Source organism: Copadichromis virginalis, linkage group LG3 (assembly GCF_057382275.1).
Source record: "Copadichromis virginalis isolate Kocher_CV1m ecotype Utaka linkage group LG3, C_Virginalis_male_GT1.1, whole genome shotgun sequence".
Taxonomy (NCBI): domain Eukaryota; kingdom Metazoa; phylum Chordata; class Actinopteri; order Cichliformes; family Cichlidae; genus Copadichromis; species Copadichromis virginalis.
The window spans coordinates 20,243,359-20,259,318 of record NC_140620.1 but is presented as its reverse complement, the minus strand read 5'-3'; the positions used below and the strand labels follow the sequence as shown (position 1 = coordinate 20,259,318).

The following is a 15,960-nucleotide window of genomic DNA, read 5'->3' as shown; positions in this document are numbered from 1 at the left end:
GAAAAAAAAAAATAACAAAAGCATATCCAAGCTGATAACTGTGACTCAAAAGAAAATATATGATGGTTTAAAATCAGGCTTTGTAACTCGAAGACTGAAACTATGTTTCATGTGTTTTGTGTGCTCCTGAAAGACATCTCAGTGAGTTTATAGAGTTATGAGGAAGCACTGAGAAGCATTGAATCATTTATTAACTTTTACTTTCAAAAAGATGATGAATTAAACTCAGCATGTTTGTCACTTCAGTTTAAACTTGAGTAGAGGAGCTGTTTTCTCACTTGCAAGCTAAACTATCATCATATAATGTAATCATAGCTTTCCAGTGTGTAACTAGCAATTCTCTCCAGCTGTGCTGATTAATCATCTATATTTGCCCAAAGTGTTCCAGTGGCCCAGGTGACTATAGTTACACAAATGAAACATAAAATACACCACCTCATCATTTCAGAGGCATTTAAATAATTGAATTTATTTCCTAAGCAAAAACAAAACCAGTCTATGCCAACAGAACAAGCAAAATATTACTCTCTAAAACATCATGTTCCAAATGATGTGAGATAACTGAATAAATCACTATTTAATAGTTAATTTGTAAGAAACAAGAATGAAAGTTACAAATGTATTGTGCATGACATGGGTATTAAAATGTGGTTGTAAGCTATGGCAGTTTGCCACAGGTGGTGCTGGTGGACTGGAGTCCATGTGAGTGAAGAAAATGCAAACTGCACATTTTAGTTGTGAGGTTGAACTCTGAAATCACATCACAGTAATAACACGTGGAGCAAACGAGAACTAAGGAAAGAAGATTCTCCAGACTGTTAACTTTCACAGCACTGGTGTGGTGACCTTGCAGTTTTCTTACACATGGGAGTATCACCAGATAAAATGGTTTTTAAATTTGTTTTGGTCAAGAACAATATGAATGTTGGATTGTTGCATTTAAACCAATCCCAAAAATGTGGTCGAGTGTTTGCAGTTCATGATTTACAAAGACTATTGCTCCCATCTAACAACAAACAGCAAACAGGGGTGCACACAAAACCACACACTAATGGAAGGAGCTATAGATATAAACAAATATGGGACATGATCATGGATCATAATAAAGTCTTCCTGAAAACACATAAGAAATCTAGAGTCAAAAGTTGTGTATAATTTTTCTATTGGTTTATTTTTCAGAGGCAACAATATTTGAACTGAACTAAAGAAGAAGGTAACATGGCAATAACAATCTCAGTGGACTGCGTCAGTAGGACGTATAGTTATATTTCAAGGGCATACAGCTGTGACATACCTACAGCAAAGATTTACTATAGAAGCATAAACCCTTTCTTAGACCCAAGCCAGAGTGAAAGCCTGTACAGTTCAGTTCATCTGATGTCCACTTAGGACTTTCTCCAAAACAGGGTCCATGCCCACAGAAGCATCTAAGAGAGAATTCATCTATCTGGATACCTGATGTGACCTCTTTCACTGACAGATACCAGTGTCAGTTGTGCTACCCAAAACTTAAACTTGACCTCTGTACTGTTTATGTGCTTCTGGTGTATTTTAGAACATTTTTAACTGCACAGCAGTTAAAAATGCTGATTTTCTATCACATTTATGACTTTTTTTCCCATGATGATTTTTTACCAGGATAAATAAAGGACTAATGATAAAAAATTATTTTGTTGCGGTTGATTTTCAAAGGTTCACATAATGGGGTCAGTGTTTATGAGCCAAACAACACTGCTTGGCTGTGTAAGTGGGGCTACCTGTCATTTGGGCCGGTCATTTTTTTGAGTTATGATATTTTGTTAAAAATTTTTAAGTAGAATTCTGTTCATTTCCCCTCTTTTATGGGCCGACTTAGTTCTTAAAACAGCTTGTTTCTCTCATTTAAAATGTTTGTATTAACTTTGTCTTTTTGGGGTATAATGAAACCCAATCACCAAGCATCTGAACTGTACATGTGAAATAATAACAAGAGCACTCAGAGCACAACTCCCTTTGAAGAGCAATAATGAAATGGAAACATCCAGTTTTAAGACGTTATTACAGTATGCTGATGTCTGACCTGTGACCTATGACTGTTGCATACTAAAATGACCTATTTTATTATGTTTACCCATATGATTGGAGCAGAATTAAAATTTTCCATATCTACATCACACAAAATCTAAACGTGATATCTTTAACTGTGGATGCTAGACTGCTAATTGATTGCCCCTCTACCTTAGAGGGGCGAATAAAAGACAAAAATATACCATGTACACAAGTGTTCACAGCATTTTCCGTGAGACTCACCTGCTTACAGCCTGATGCTGCTTTTAACATGTTTGGTGCTAAGGTAAAGAATGCAGTTATCTGCATAGGTCACCGTGGTGGTGCGGTGCTTAGCACTGTTGCCTCACAGGAAGTATGACCTGACTTTAAATCTACCTTTCTGGCCTTTCTGTGTGGAGTTTGCATTTTCTCCCTGAGCTTCATTATTTAGTGAGTAAAACTGGCTGTGATTGGATAAATGGAAGAACAGGGATTCTAAAGAGGACCAGGTATTCACCACATTTTATACTGACAGCAGTGGAAATGTTAAGGAGGTTAAACTGTTGCCATTTATAAAGCAGCTACTGTGCTACCAGTTTCACCAGTAGATGGCAGCAAAATGTAAATGTGGCTCATGTCCAACTCTGGCTTTACAGAGCCAGAGCTTTAGGAGGGACTCTGTGCTGTTTCTGGAGATGGGAGTCAGAAAATACCCAGCCTCAATTATACATATTCATGAGTTTTCAGTTTATGACTGAACGCTTATGTTAATAGACCTCTCTGCACTGAATCATATCTGTTATTAATCTCTGTCTCTCTTCCACAGCATGTCTTTATCCTGTCTTCCTTCTCTCATCCCAGCCAGTCGCAGCAGATGGCCCCGCCCCTCCTTAAACCTGGTTCTGCTGGAGGTTTCTTCCTGTTAAAAGGGAGTTTTTCCTTCCCACTGTTACCAAAGTGTTTGTTCATTGGGTCATTTGATTGTTGGGTTTTTGTCTGTATGTATTATTGTAGGGTCTATCTTACAATATAAAGCACCTTGAGGCAACTGTTGTTGTGAGTTGGTGCTATATAAATTAAATTGAATTGAAAGCTCTTTGTTTTCATCTTAAACTATCAAGTGTGACACTAGAAAGTTTCCATGAGAAAGATTGATACAAATACTATGATGTTTTGTAAAAATGAGGTTAACTGTAAAATGATGATCACCCAATAATAAAATTAAGTTTCTCTGAGAATACATCATTTAATTTAGCACAACTCATGTCATTAATTATTCACTAAAGTTCAAAATAACTTGTTGGAGTTGGGTTTTTTCTTTCTCTCCAGAGTTTTTCTATCATACAAATCATGAAAATCAAGAAAAAAAAAAGACTCAAAATGTTTTCTATGGTCGGTTTACTTGGAATATTTTTGTACATAAAGATGAGATCTTTTCAGTCTCAAACACATATGTCATGCACTGAGGCTTTCTGCACAGTTTGCAGCCACTCAAGAGTACCCATGCTGTTCTTAGTCTGTGGCTGTGGTTTATTCTTTATTTTTTGCTCTGAAGAGACAAGTGTATCGGTTAACCAAAATGGAACAACTCCAATTTTGTTTTTTATCTGAACCTTTGGTGAAACCTACACAGAACCACACGAGAAAAACTAGTGAAAAAATATTTTACTGAACATGATCTCTACACCTCTACTGTGGAAAGAAGAGCAGGATCTAACAAACATGAAAAAAACACAAATAACAGTGATTAACTGCATGTTTGTATTAGTCTTAAATAAGTGTGTGTGTGTGTGTGTGTGTGTGTGTGTGTGTGTGTGTGTGTGTGTGTGTGTGTGTGTGTGTGTGTGTGTGTGTGTGTGTGTGTTTGTGCCTTTAAGTAATATGTAGGTTTTGGTTAGGTTCACTGTAATTGTAATTAGACAGGTATAGACATAAAATATACTTTTGAACATGTTGATGTCCTCTGGTTTGAGGTGTTGGCGGGGTCTGTTAGAGACCAGCAGCTGGATTGCGGCTGTGGTTGGACTGGTGGACTACTGCAGCCCAGAGTAGATGATGTTTGGCACTAGTTTAAAGCCTGAAAACAAACACACAGTCCAAAGAACAGGACACACGATTACAATCTTTGTAGTTCAATCAAAACCTCAAATCCATCCATTTTCTACCACTTATCTGGGTTCAGGTCCTCGAGGAAGATCAGTCTAAGTAGAAAAACCTAGACACAGTATGCCCACACCTAGAGTGTGGGCATACTGTGGGTACATTGCGGGCCCACAGTGGACCTCATTGTTGGCCCCCCTCTTTGATTAGTGTAGGTAGCCTACAGTAGTGTGACACCCACATTGGCCCACACAGCCCTAGCCTGGACCCCAAAGGGGCATATTGCTGGATACATCCCAGCTTTGGAGAAACCTGAGCTTAACACGATTCCCATGTTCCAAAGAATCTGCAGTCCATAACACAACTTCAGGGTGAGCATGGCAGAAACTGCAAATGAAAACATTCTCACATATAATGATCTAACTTACATCAAATGAAAACAAAAGGAAACACAGGCGTCTGATCTGCCCCCCTGACATAAACAGGAGAGAAACATTTAAAAAAAAGCTTCCCATCAGGCCATTTTCCATTTTCATAGTTTAAAAATTACAATTCAAGGGTGGCACCTGTGCTCCAATGAGTGGTAGAAGCTGCACTTCTTAACAGATTGGAGATGCAATGCATTCAAAATCAGAAACTGTGAAAACTGTACAGCTGCCCTCTTTTGCATAAACAGCTTTTTTTTATAGAAATGATTTTTTTCTGTTTTGCTTTAAAAAATAAATTGACATCCAGACTTTGGTGAGCCATGAGATTTGTTACAAAGTTATATGTTTTTTATTTGGTTGGTTTTCCTAAATTCAGCACAAATTCAAACATTAAGATGTGGAACTGACTCCTGTCAGAATAACTCATTTTAAAGATGTTTTGTTAAAATAACTAGGTCATGTCAAATTGTTTGAAGTGGACCTAATATGATTTCAGCACAACATTTTTATCTTTAAATTACACTGGTCCATTGGGATCCTCAGTCCATCCTGGTGCCTACGTTGACTGCTTTATTTGAAGCTTTAAACACACTTAATATGAACATCCAACAGTGAAAAAGGATATATATCCCAGGGAATAAGAAAAGTAGAATAGGTCCATTTTTACATTGGCTATACCTCTCGTACCTCTTGGTCTGTTGGCTATTTGTCCTTCACTGACATCTTCATATAGTCTCACTGTTGAGTAGACTGCATCTGGATCACTTCCTGTTCAATGAAGAACATTTAGATTACTGCAGGTACAAAAGCTGCAAATTTAGCAAGAACAGTGTTATATTAGAAGGAACATCTGCCAGAAAATGCTGAGGATTTTCTATGAGTCTGTGGTGGCCAGTGCGATCCTCTATGCTGTTGCATGCTGGGGGAGCAGGCTGAGGGTCGCAGATGCCAACAGACTTAATAAACTGATCCGTAAGGCCAGCAATGTTGTGGGGATGGAGCTGGACTCCCTCAAGGTGGTGTCGGAGAGGCGGATGCTGTCCAAGATAAAGACAATGTTGGATAACACCTCCCACCCACTCCATGACATGTTGGTCAGTCACAGGAGCTCGTTCAGTGAGAGACTGAGATTACCGAAAAGCACCACTGAACGACACAGGAAATCATTCCTGCCTGTGGCCATCTCCCTGTACAACGCATCCACTTAACACACTGTTTGCTGCTACAACTACACATGTTTCTTTTCCAAATATTTATTTATAAGTGACTTATGTATGTATGTATGTATATATATGTATATATTGTACTATTCTTAGTTAGCGTATTGTCTGTCTTGTCTTAATGTTGGTTTAAAATGGAGCACTGTAACAAAAAATAATTTCCCCCAGGGATCAATAAAGTATTCTGATTCTGATGATTCTGATTCTGAAATAACAGGAGTTGCAATAAGGGCAATAAGAGAAATCTAACAATGATTATACATAAAATGACATAAAACATTCAAGTCCAGGCACCTATGCTAGGTTTGAAAAAAAGAAATGATTTGGTAAAATACATTAAAAATATACCAACACATATTGGATTACTCTTCCATCCCAGTGCAGAGATACAAAGATACAACAGAGCAGCTTCACTCACCATGTGCAACACTATGTGCATGCTGTTATGGTCTGTTAAAAGCACTTTTGTAACAGAAGATTGTGTCAACAGAGGACATTTAAATCAACTTTATAATCAACATAATAACAATAAACAACACTGTTAGTAAAGCAATTGAAATAAATACACAACAAGCCAGTCCAGAGATATAAAACCTCCACTGTGTCCTGGATCTGCCTCCAGTCCCAAACCTCTCGCCTACTGTAGGAGGTGCCCAGGAGACATCCTGGTCACCTTAAATGAATCCTTTCCAATGTGGAAGATTAACGTCTCTACTCTGAGCTGTTTCTGAATGACCAGATCAAGCTGTAAATCATCAACTCTCTCTTTACTACAACAGGCAGAGCAGCATCCCAGTTACTGTAGCTGCAGTGACTTCCAGTCATGTTGCAGTTTATGAAACTGGTGATATGATCTATTTTATTGCCAAACATATTTAAAGTGTCAGCTTTCATGTTCTCAAAATAACTGCAGTTACCACAGTCTGTAGGCCACCAAAGCCAAGTTCTAGGTTTGAGAGCAGAAAGGTGACTTTGACAAGTTTGTCTCTGATTAGCAGGGATTCAGTAAAAATCTCTAAAAGTGTTTCTCTCAAGAATGTCTCATTTTTTTTCTTTAGGAAGTTTTGATCAAGACAGCCTCTCTGCTTTACCATGTGACAATGCAGTTATAGTCGAGCTATGACTGCTCTGTCAATATCTTTGTCTCTACACCCTGAAAAAGGCTGATCCGTGATGGTATTTTCAAATGTTTTTAGCTCTTTACTTTAGTTTAGATTACTTTTCATAACCTACATCAAATGCCTGGACTTGGATCTTCACCTGTGTCAGGCCCATCAGGGTTCAAGTAATTCAAGGAGCCCTATTTGTGACTGTGGCTCAGGTGGTAGTGGTTCATCTATGAGTCAGGAAGTGTGTGGATCAATCCATGACTCCCCCACTCCATGTGCTGCAGTATTCTGGGGCAAGATACTGAATCCTGAGTCTCCCCCAATGCATCTGTTAGAGCAGTGGTTCCCAAACTTTCTTCGCTGGGCCCCCCTTTGTTTTACAGAAAAAGGTTCGCTCCCCCCCCCCCCCCCCCCCCACCCCACACACACACACACACGCACGCACTAACACATCCTCCAACCACACACACCCATATTTTGCTCAATTGCGGTTTATTTCACACCTCAAACATTTAGTAAACAATTAAGCAAATACAAGTAGTCTGCAGGTAGTAAGAAAATAAACTACTAACTCTTTTACGCTGCGTCCACACCTACACGGGTATTTTTGAAAACGCAGCTGTTTCATCCACACGTAAACGGCGTTTCGAATCACCGAAAACTGAGATTTTTTAAAACTCCTTTTTTGCGTTTACGTGTGCACGAGGAATACAGAGTTTGTCATGCAATGTCACAGGTATGTGCCTTTATTCACGTCAGCTGTGCGCCACGTAATTGTTTACATGAGAGGAATTGCAGAATAGCAGATAAACAGTATTTTGTCTCTATCTTCAGGTTTTACACGCTTACATATACACACGCAGTTCCTGTCCCTCCATTTACAGAGGCAGAGGCATCACGGTGTGATTATCTTACATGCAGTTGTTTTTTTCCTGTGTAATAATATTCAACATTGCTATTAATAAATTTTTTTTAAAAAAGGCCTCTCTGTGCAAAATGCGTTTAAAAATATAAACAGCTGTCGGATACTGTTTGTCCGTGATTTAGACAGGGGGACAAATCGTGGCAGGATCAGCCTGATATTATTTGTATCCCACTGTAACTTTACTGTATAAAGAGCTAACGTCTCCAAAATGTCAGGAGTAGTTAGTCATTACAACAATTTTTTCTGAACTAAAAATCAAGAATGTGGGATCCTGTTTGTCCGTGATTTGAACAGCCCAGCGCTGCTCCCTACGAAGGGAAAACCAATCCTGCAGGGGAGACCTACCTCGGCACTTGTGCAGGTGAAGCCAAAGGGCAGATATGCTTCACTATATTTTCTAGTCTTTGGCTTAGAATGAGGTTGGTTTGGAAACATATTCATTGATGCTTCATCTCCTGCTTTGCGTTTCTGTGGGCGCCCGTGCTAGCAGTTTCCAAGCGTTTTGTCCCCCCCCCCCCCCCCCCCCCCCTCTGGCTCTGGGGGGGGGGGGGGGGGGGGCACACTTTGGGAAGGTCTGTGTTAGAGTGTTATACACTTAGGCATAAATAGGCCAAGTGGGGCTTTCTCAGCGCTTCAGGACTGTTTTGAGTGCACAGACTGGAACATGTTTAAAGAGGCAGCCACCCAAAATGACTTCTTGGACCTGGACGAGTTCACTGAATCCGTGACCTGTTACATCAGTAAGTGCACAGAAGATGTAACTGTAACTGGAGATGTCACACTCCCTGAGGAGCTGAACAAATTCTACGCGTGGTATGATGCCCTGAACAACACACAAGCAAAGAAAGCCACGCCCCCCACCACCGACCAGACCATCTCTTTGCCTGCAGCCGACGTGAGGAGATCTCTCACCAAGGTCAACCCACGAAAAGCTGCTGGTCCAGAAAACATCCCAGGTCGTGTGCTGAGAGAGTGCGCTGATCAGCTGGGTGATGTCTTCACAGACCCAGCGTCCACCGCCATCATCCCAGTGCCAAGGAAATCCTCAGTATCCTGCCTGAATGACTACTGTCCCATCGCACTGACCCCCATCATCATGAAGTGCTTTGAGAGACTTGTCATGGAACACATGAAGAGCAACCTCCCCTGCTCACTGGACCCACTGCAGTTTGCATATCGGCCAAACAGATCGACCGAAGATGCTATTTCCACTGCACTTCACCTCTCCCTCTCCCACCTGGACAAGAAAGACAGTTATGTCAGAATGCTGTTCATAGACTTCAGCTCAGCATTCAACACCATTATCCCCCAAAACCTGTTTAACAAACTCAGCAAGTTGGGACTGAGCACCTCTCTCTTCAACTGGATACTAGATTTCCTGTCAGAGAGGCCTCAGTCCGTCCGTATCGGCGACAACATCTCCAGCACCATCAGGCTGAGCACAGGAGCTCCTCAGAGCTGTGTTCTCAGCCCTCTGTTGTTCATCCTCCTGACACACGACTGCACCGCCCTACACAGCTCTAACCACATCATCAAGTTCGCTGACAACGCAACCTTGGTTGGACTCATCAACAGCAACGACAAGTCAGCGTACAGAGATGAGGTTCAGCAGCTGGCGTTCTGGTGCAGCGAGAACAACCTGTCACTGAATGTGGACAAAACCAAGGAGATGATCGTTGACTTCAGGAAAACTCGCTCCACCCACACACCGCTCAGCATCCACGGTTCCATTGTTAACTGTTAACTGCACCAAGTTCCTGGGAGTTCATACCTCAGACGACCTCACCTGGACCACTAACACCACTTCCATCACCAAAAAGGCCCAACAGCGCCTCCACTTCCTGAAATGCCTGAAGCGGGAGAACCTCCCTCCTCCCACCCTCACCATATTCTACAGGGGCATCATAGAGAGCGTTCTGACCAGCTGCATCTCCGTGTGGTTTGGAAACTGCAAAGTCGGTGACCTCAGCCAGCTACATCGGATCATCAAAGCAGCTGCCAAGATCATCGAAACATCTCTCCCTCTGCTACAGGACATCTTTCACAAACGCTGCATCAGTAAGGCCTCCTGCATCATGTGTGACCCCTCACACCCCTCACATGGACTCGTTTCCCTCCTGCCATCTGGCAGACGCTATCGCAGCATTGGCGCCCGATCCTCCTGACAGATAGCTTTCTCAAAGTGTATACTCACTCCCCTTACCTCAGTCTCAAGTGTGTATATATGTATATATATTCTTCTTAACTTATTTTTCCTATATTTATTGTTGCTCTTTTGCACTGTATGGAACTGGAGCCTCGTCGTCTTGTCTCTCTATGTACTGAACTGTACATAGCAGAGATGACAATGAGGTTGACTTTGACTTTGACTAAAAGTGCTTTATAGATGTGTGAGTGAGCTATGCAGTAATAAGCACTTTGAGTGCTCAACTGAGTAGGAAGTTACTAAATAAGTTTATTTAACATCATGCCATCTTTACATTTTTTCTTAATAAGAGTGTTTTAATACACTATGTCTATGACAGACAATATTATTATTATTTGTAATTTCGCATCATGAAGAAAATAATCAATGATATTTATAAACAACATCAACTGTGAACAGCTTTATTTCCCGTAACGCTGTGAAACACAGAGAACAGGGGGCTGTAAATAACCACAAAGCTGCACAAAGTTCATCTGTTAATGCAAACTGACACTTGTAGGAAAACACCTTACTACATGAACCCTACTATAAGCTAAACTAGAACACCTAGCAGTGCAAATTCTTTTTTTTCTTCTTTTTTTTTGTGTCCCGTTTGGATCTTTAGCCATCAGAATTGTTGTCTTAAGGCCAAGAAAGATGCCAAGCGGATTTATTTTACCAAGTGGATCATCATGGCCTTGCCATATTGGTCCATTTGATTGACCTTTATTATAATTATGAATTTATTTTATTTTCGGTTGCTACAAACGGGACAGTCATGTCTGTCCCGTTTGTAGATGTGCAAATTCCGATCAGCGTCAGACTACAGTTAACTGGAAACAACAAGAGGGAAGAGGTGCTGTGGTCTTACACAGAACTTTAAAGTGGTCAAAATGATTGAAGGTCAGTTTGAGCTACAGGTAATGACAGTTAATGATCTTTTGTCTGTTCAGTCTTTCTAACAACTTGTTCAGCTTCTTCTGGCTGCTTTATTTTCCCCTTTGTGCACTGCTGGAATGTTCAAAGGCCCAGATGTGGTTTAAAAGTCACAACACGCCTGACTTTATAAAAGCTTTAACACATGAAACCCTTGGTGAATAAGGGCTTGCCTGCCTTTGCAAGAAAAGACTCGATATAGCAAGCTCTGCATCTTATCTTGAAGACCTCTTAGTACCGTATCATTCCAATAGAGCTCATCGCTCTCAGACTGGAACTGTTGTTCTTAGAGTATTTAAAAGTAGAATGGGAGGCAGAGCCTTCAGTTTTCAGGCCCCTCTTCTATGGAACCAGCTTCCAGTTTGGATTTGGGAGCCAGACGCCATCTCTATTTTAAAATTTTCCTTTTTGAGAAAGCATATAGTTGGGCTGGATCAGGTGACCCTGAATCCTCCTTCAGTTATGCTGCAATAGGTGTAGGCTGCCGGGGATTTTCATGAGTGTTTCTCCTTTACTTAGAATGCGTTTATACACCTCTCTGATTTAAATCATTCATTATTATTAATCTCTCGCTCTCTTCCATCTTTTTTCTGGTTTCACTCCCTTCACCCCCAACTGACAGTGGCAGATGGCTGCTCCACAATGCAATGTAATGTTGGACAGACCATCACACCATAGTTTGAAGTAACAACTGAATTTAACGGATTGTATTTTGTTAGATCATGAAGCATTCATGCATCAACCCCCCACCTCCACGCCCCCACAGTCTGAATCTCACCTTCACGTTTCCTGTAAACACATCGTCTCACCAGCAGAACCAGTAACACCAGTAGAGCCACAACACAGACTGATCCAACACATGACAAAACAGAGAGAACAGCAGGAGAGAGTGATGGAGGAAGAATGATGGAGGTGGATGTAGGTGGAGGTGTGGTGGTGTCTTCCTCTAAAATAAAGCAAACACAGTCATTAAGTTGTCGTCACATTGTGAATGTTGAAACCTGCAGAAACACAGACAGGTGAGTGTGTCACCTGTGACAGTGATCCAGCTGGATGGAGACTCTCCATGACCGCTGATGTTACACTTGTAGAGGCCTTCATCAGACCTGGAAACATGCTGGATGGTCATGTGACCTGTAGGCTGCTTCCTGATGAGGGAGCCATCTTTATAGAAAGCAGCTGGGAGGTTGGAGGGAGTGGTCTTTGTTTTACAGAGCAGAGTGACGTCATCTCCCTCCATCACAGGGAGGACAGGACTCTGCAGGATCACTGATCCACCTCAACACAGAGACAAACTACAGCATTTCATCCATTTACACACAGCTTCATCAACACTAACTCCACACACTCAGCTTACCAGTGACTGTCAGGTTAACCATGTTACTGATGGGACCCTCTCTGGACTCACACCAGTAAACTCCACTGTCCAATGGGTCGATGTAGCTGATGTTACAGGAAGAACCAGCTGGTTTCCCCCACCCATCTCCACACTGAGTCTTCGTTTGTGTCTTTGGGTTTCTCCTCAGAGTCCATCCAGCAGAGCTGTCGTCCTCCTCACAGCTCAGAGACACAAAGTCTCCTTCAAAGAACTGAGAGCTGCTGGGACTCACAGTCAGACGAGCTGCCAGGAAGAGGATATGATGTGAATCAATTTTCAAAAGAGAACGACCAACTGAGTTTCAAAATCTTTTACTGTTTCAACAACAGTAACACAGCCACCCAAAATAAAACATATTTTGGGTGGCTGTGTATATTGCACTATAAACATATAATGCAGTAAACATCACGTGTCTTCAGTATTCCTAAATCACTTTACATTTAAAATGTGATACTGATAGTAAAGACAGTAGTCAAGTATGCAGTCAGATCCTGGCTGGTCCAGGTTCAGTGCTCTCAGATGCACAGTTATAATTAATGTTATTAAAAACACCAAAAAAAAAAGTGGTTTTGGATTTAATGCCTCAGTTTTTAGAGACAAGCTTTATTGAAAGTTTATACGTGGCAGACAGCATTAAAAATAAGATGCAGAAAATCTCTATTTAAGACTCTTTGAGATGTTTTGGATTATCACGATGAGGTCACTGACCTTGGTTTGTTGTGCAGCACAGCAGTAAGTTCAGACCTAAAGAGAAATGATATCAGTCAATCTGAGTTTTCAGCTGGTTCACATTACAGCAAAGCTCCTTCTGGTACCACGTCTCCCCTTTAGGGGACTTTTAGCTTCTGCTTAGGCCTTTTCTAGCTGTTCGTTTGTCTGTTTTTGTTTTTAAAACTATATCCATAAATATCATGAATGTGTCACAGAGACACAGACACCTGCTAATCAGTGTCAGTAACAGACAAATAAAAGAGGTTCAGTTTCCCACTTCTGGGATAGCTGAGGTGAACGGCAGCAGACAGAAGGTACAGCCCCTGTGTCAACATCCGCCTGTCAATCAAACAGGCCACACCTACAATAATATCAACTTTAAGCCTTCATTCCTCAAGAAACAAATTAAAAATACACACTTTAAAATATGTTCTTTCCTGATTTCTCGGTTTTATGTACAAACAACACTGGTTCATCTGTGATTCATAAGTCAGTGTTAAATAGCTTAACACTTAAAACTGTGGCTCAAGACTTTTGCACAGTACTCTGTCTCACAACATATGTCACCACCCTTGTATAACTCAGCTGATATGCTATAAAAACAGTTAACTGCATTTGGAAGTGAAAGATTGAACTTACAGAGCAGCTGCTGAAGAGATGCTGGGTTCATCTTGACTGAGCTCAGACACAGCAGTTATATCAACTTCCTTCTGCATGCAAGGCTACATTTACTGCTTTGTGGTTTTCTTGTTGCCATTACGACAGCTGATTTAAAATAGCACAGATGATCAAACTCCATGTGACCTTTCTATGTTATGCTTTAAAGCGTTGTACTTTTGTTAAAATGGTAAAAAACAACAACAACCCTGTTTTTCAACTGTCAACTTGAGAAATAATGTTTTATAGCAGGTAGCTGTTGTGTGTTTGGGGCTAGTATGAGACCCTCTCTCTCCCACCCTCCCCCACTAAGTGAGTTGGAGGAAGGAGCTGTTGTTAAGGAAAGAGGGCCATACAAGCAGGAGGCCTAAAATAGTTAGTGCATACCTTTGTCAGTGTGTTAACTCCAAATATTTTTAATTCACTTCTTCAGTCAGCAAAGTAGAACTCTTTGAACACAACCATTTTTCACCCAAGCCTTTGGTGATTGCAGAGATACTCAGAATTCCACCTTAAGGCATAGTAGACCCTAAATTTCATCACAGCACCCCTAAAAATAACTACAGTAATACTAGTACTGATGATGTATTTTACTATTATTTTGATATTGTTTTCTAATGTTATATTTGCCAACTGGAGAGAGTGAAAAGCGGCCAGTATTGTTGATGTCTTAAAGAGACAGTGACCTCACACAGAGGCGTTTCTGCTTGTTGATGATGAAGAGGTAATTTAATGACACAAATCAGTGATGCTGATTTAAAGAACACTTTAACTACGGCAAAAGTTCAAATTGTTCTGATGTTGTGACTTTGTCTGCTTCTTTATATTTGTTCTCTAAACACCGTCAAAAAAGTGTCGCAAAGCACGAGACATAATCCACATGTAAACTAAGCTTTGCAAATGTGTGCAATGATTTGTGTGTAAATTTTGAGGACCCACACGCAGGTGCTTCAATCCACACACATATACGAGGCAATCTGACCACCACGTAAAACTATTTTACAAATGTGCAAAAGCCAAATAATTACTGATCGTTTAAGCACAGTTTACTAAGTTCAGCTTCCTGAATTTGAAAATTTTACCTTTTGAAAACCTTTCTGAACGTACAAATATCTAAAAGTACACACGACATCACTCTTGCCCACAAAACCTTATCCTCCTAGGACCCTGCGTCCACATATGTGGACATCACATTTTGGGTTATTTAGACCAAAATACTCAATTTTGCTCTACATGGGCCTGATAGCCACTTACGAGGACATTATACTGCTACTCTTGTATCAAAATTTTAAATGAATATCCTCATATGTGGCTCTTATTTTTCTTAAAAACAAAAATAAGGTAAAAAAAAAAATCTGGTAATTCTTTATTTTCACATTCATCGGGCCCCAATATGCCCAAATATCAAAGAGAAATTAAAAATGCTGTGGAAGAGTTCGGGTCTTAGGAGGTTAAATATGTGTGTGCGAATCACCGCACGGATCACTTCTCACACCCATGTGGGGTTTGAGACAAATGTAACGCTGGCAGCTTCCCACAGAGCCACATATGTAAGATGCGTTCAAGTCCCAGGGTAAAACTGACATCTGGGCTTCCACTGCATGTATGTGTTTTTTCTTTCAAATAAAATGCACGCTTCTTTTTCTACATAAACGGAACATAGATTTACCATTATCAGCTTTATTATTTTACTTTGTTAAACATTTCTATTCCTATTGAAGATCAGGGGTGTGTGAGTATACCCACTCCTGTTTCTTCACATCCCAACTCTGGATTAAAATGTAAAGGTGCAAAAAAACGAAACTGTCACAGCTGTCGAGGAGAGCCGTGTGGAGGTAAAAGGACCCTAATGCAGGCAGTTGACTGATAGTGCAAGTGACGTTTATTTACAAGTAATAGAGTGACGGAACATGCAGTGAGGAATAGTGATGTGACGTTCTGTATCGAGGCTTCAAAGCTTGTGTCGAGTAATGGAGGGGACGTTTCCGCGATGCGCGTTTCGAGGCTTGCTTCATTTATGGGAGGAGCTGAAAATGATGACGTCCGAAGCCTCGCTGCCCGGCTGTACCACGTGACTGGTTCATGAAGTGGTTCGAACTTTGCCGCGAGATATGACAGCGATATAAACCTCAGACTTCATTCAAAAATGTGAGTGTTTGATGGAGAGTTGCGGTTAGTGAGAGTTTGGAGACAGTTTGGAGGTTTATGAGAGTGAGGAGAGAAAGTCAGGAGAGAATGGAGCCAGCTAAGAAGAGGAGGATGTCCTCCCCTGTGTGGGAACAT

General features: G+C 40.9%; 1 protein-coding gene across 1 annotated transcript; it reads right to left on the bottom strand.

The window, feature by feature from the left end:
- Window positions 1–11,877: 11,877 nt before the first annotated feature.
- On the bottom strand, window positions 11,878–13,781 carry LOC146713296 (Fc receptor-like protein 5). Its single transcript, XM_085437822.1, has 4 exons — window positions 13,660–13,781; window positions 13,018–13,053; window positions 12,289–12,552; window positions 11,878–12,209 (listed from the first exon to the last, which is right to left on the bottom strand). The coding sequence occupies exons 1-4, from the start codon at window positions 13,688–13,690 to the stop codon at window positions 11,878–11,880; spliced, it is 663 nt and encodes a 220-aa protein (XP_085293948.1). The 5' UTR covers window positions 13,691–13,781.
- Window positions 13,782–15,960: the final 2,179 nt, after the last annotated feature.

What these genes read in the sequence shown, in the direction of transcription:
- LOC146713296 (XM_085437822.1), bottom strand. Translation starts at nt 13,690, where the DNA reads ATGAACCCAGCATCTCTTCAGCAGCTGCTCT. An exon ending in ATCTCTTCAGCAGCTGCTCT is followed by an intron (nt 13,054 to 13,659) that starts GTAAGTTCAATC and finishes ATTTCTCTTTAG; the next exon opens with GTCTGAACTTACTGCTGTGC. An exon ending in GGTTAACCTGACAGTCACTG is followed by an intron (nt 12,210 to 12,288) that starts GTAAGCTGAGTG and finishes CTCTGTGTTGAG; the next exon opens with GTGGATCAGTGATCCTGCAG.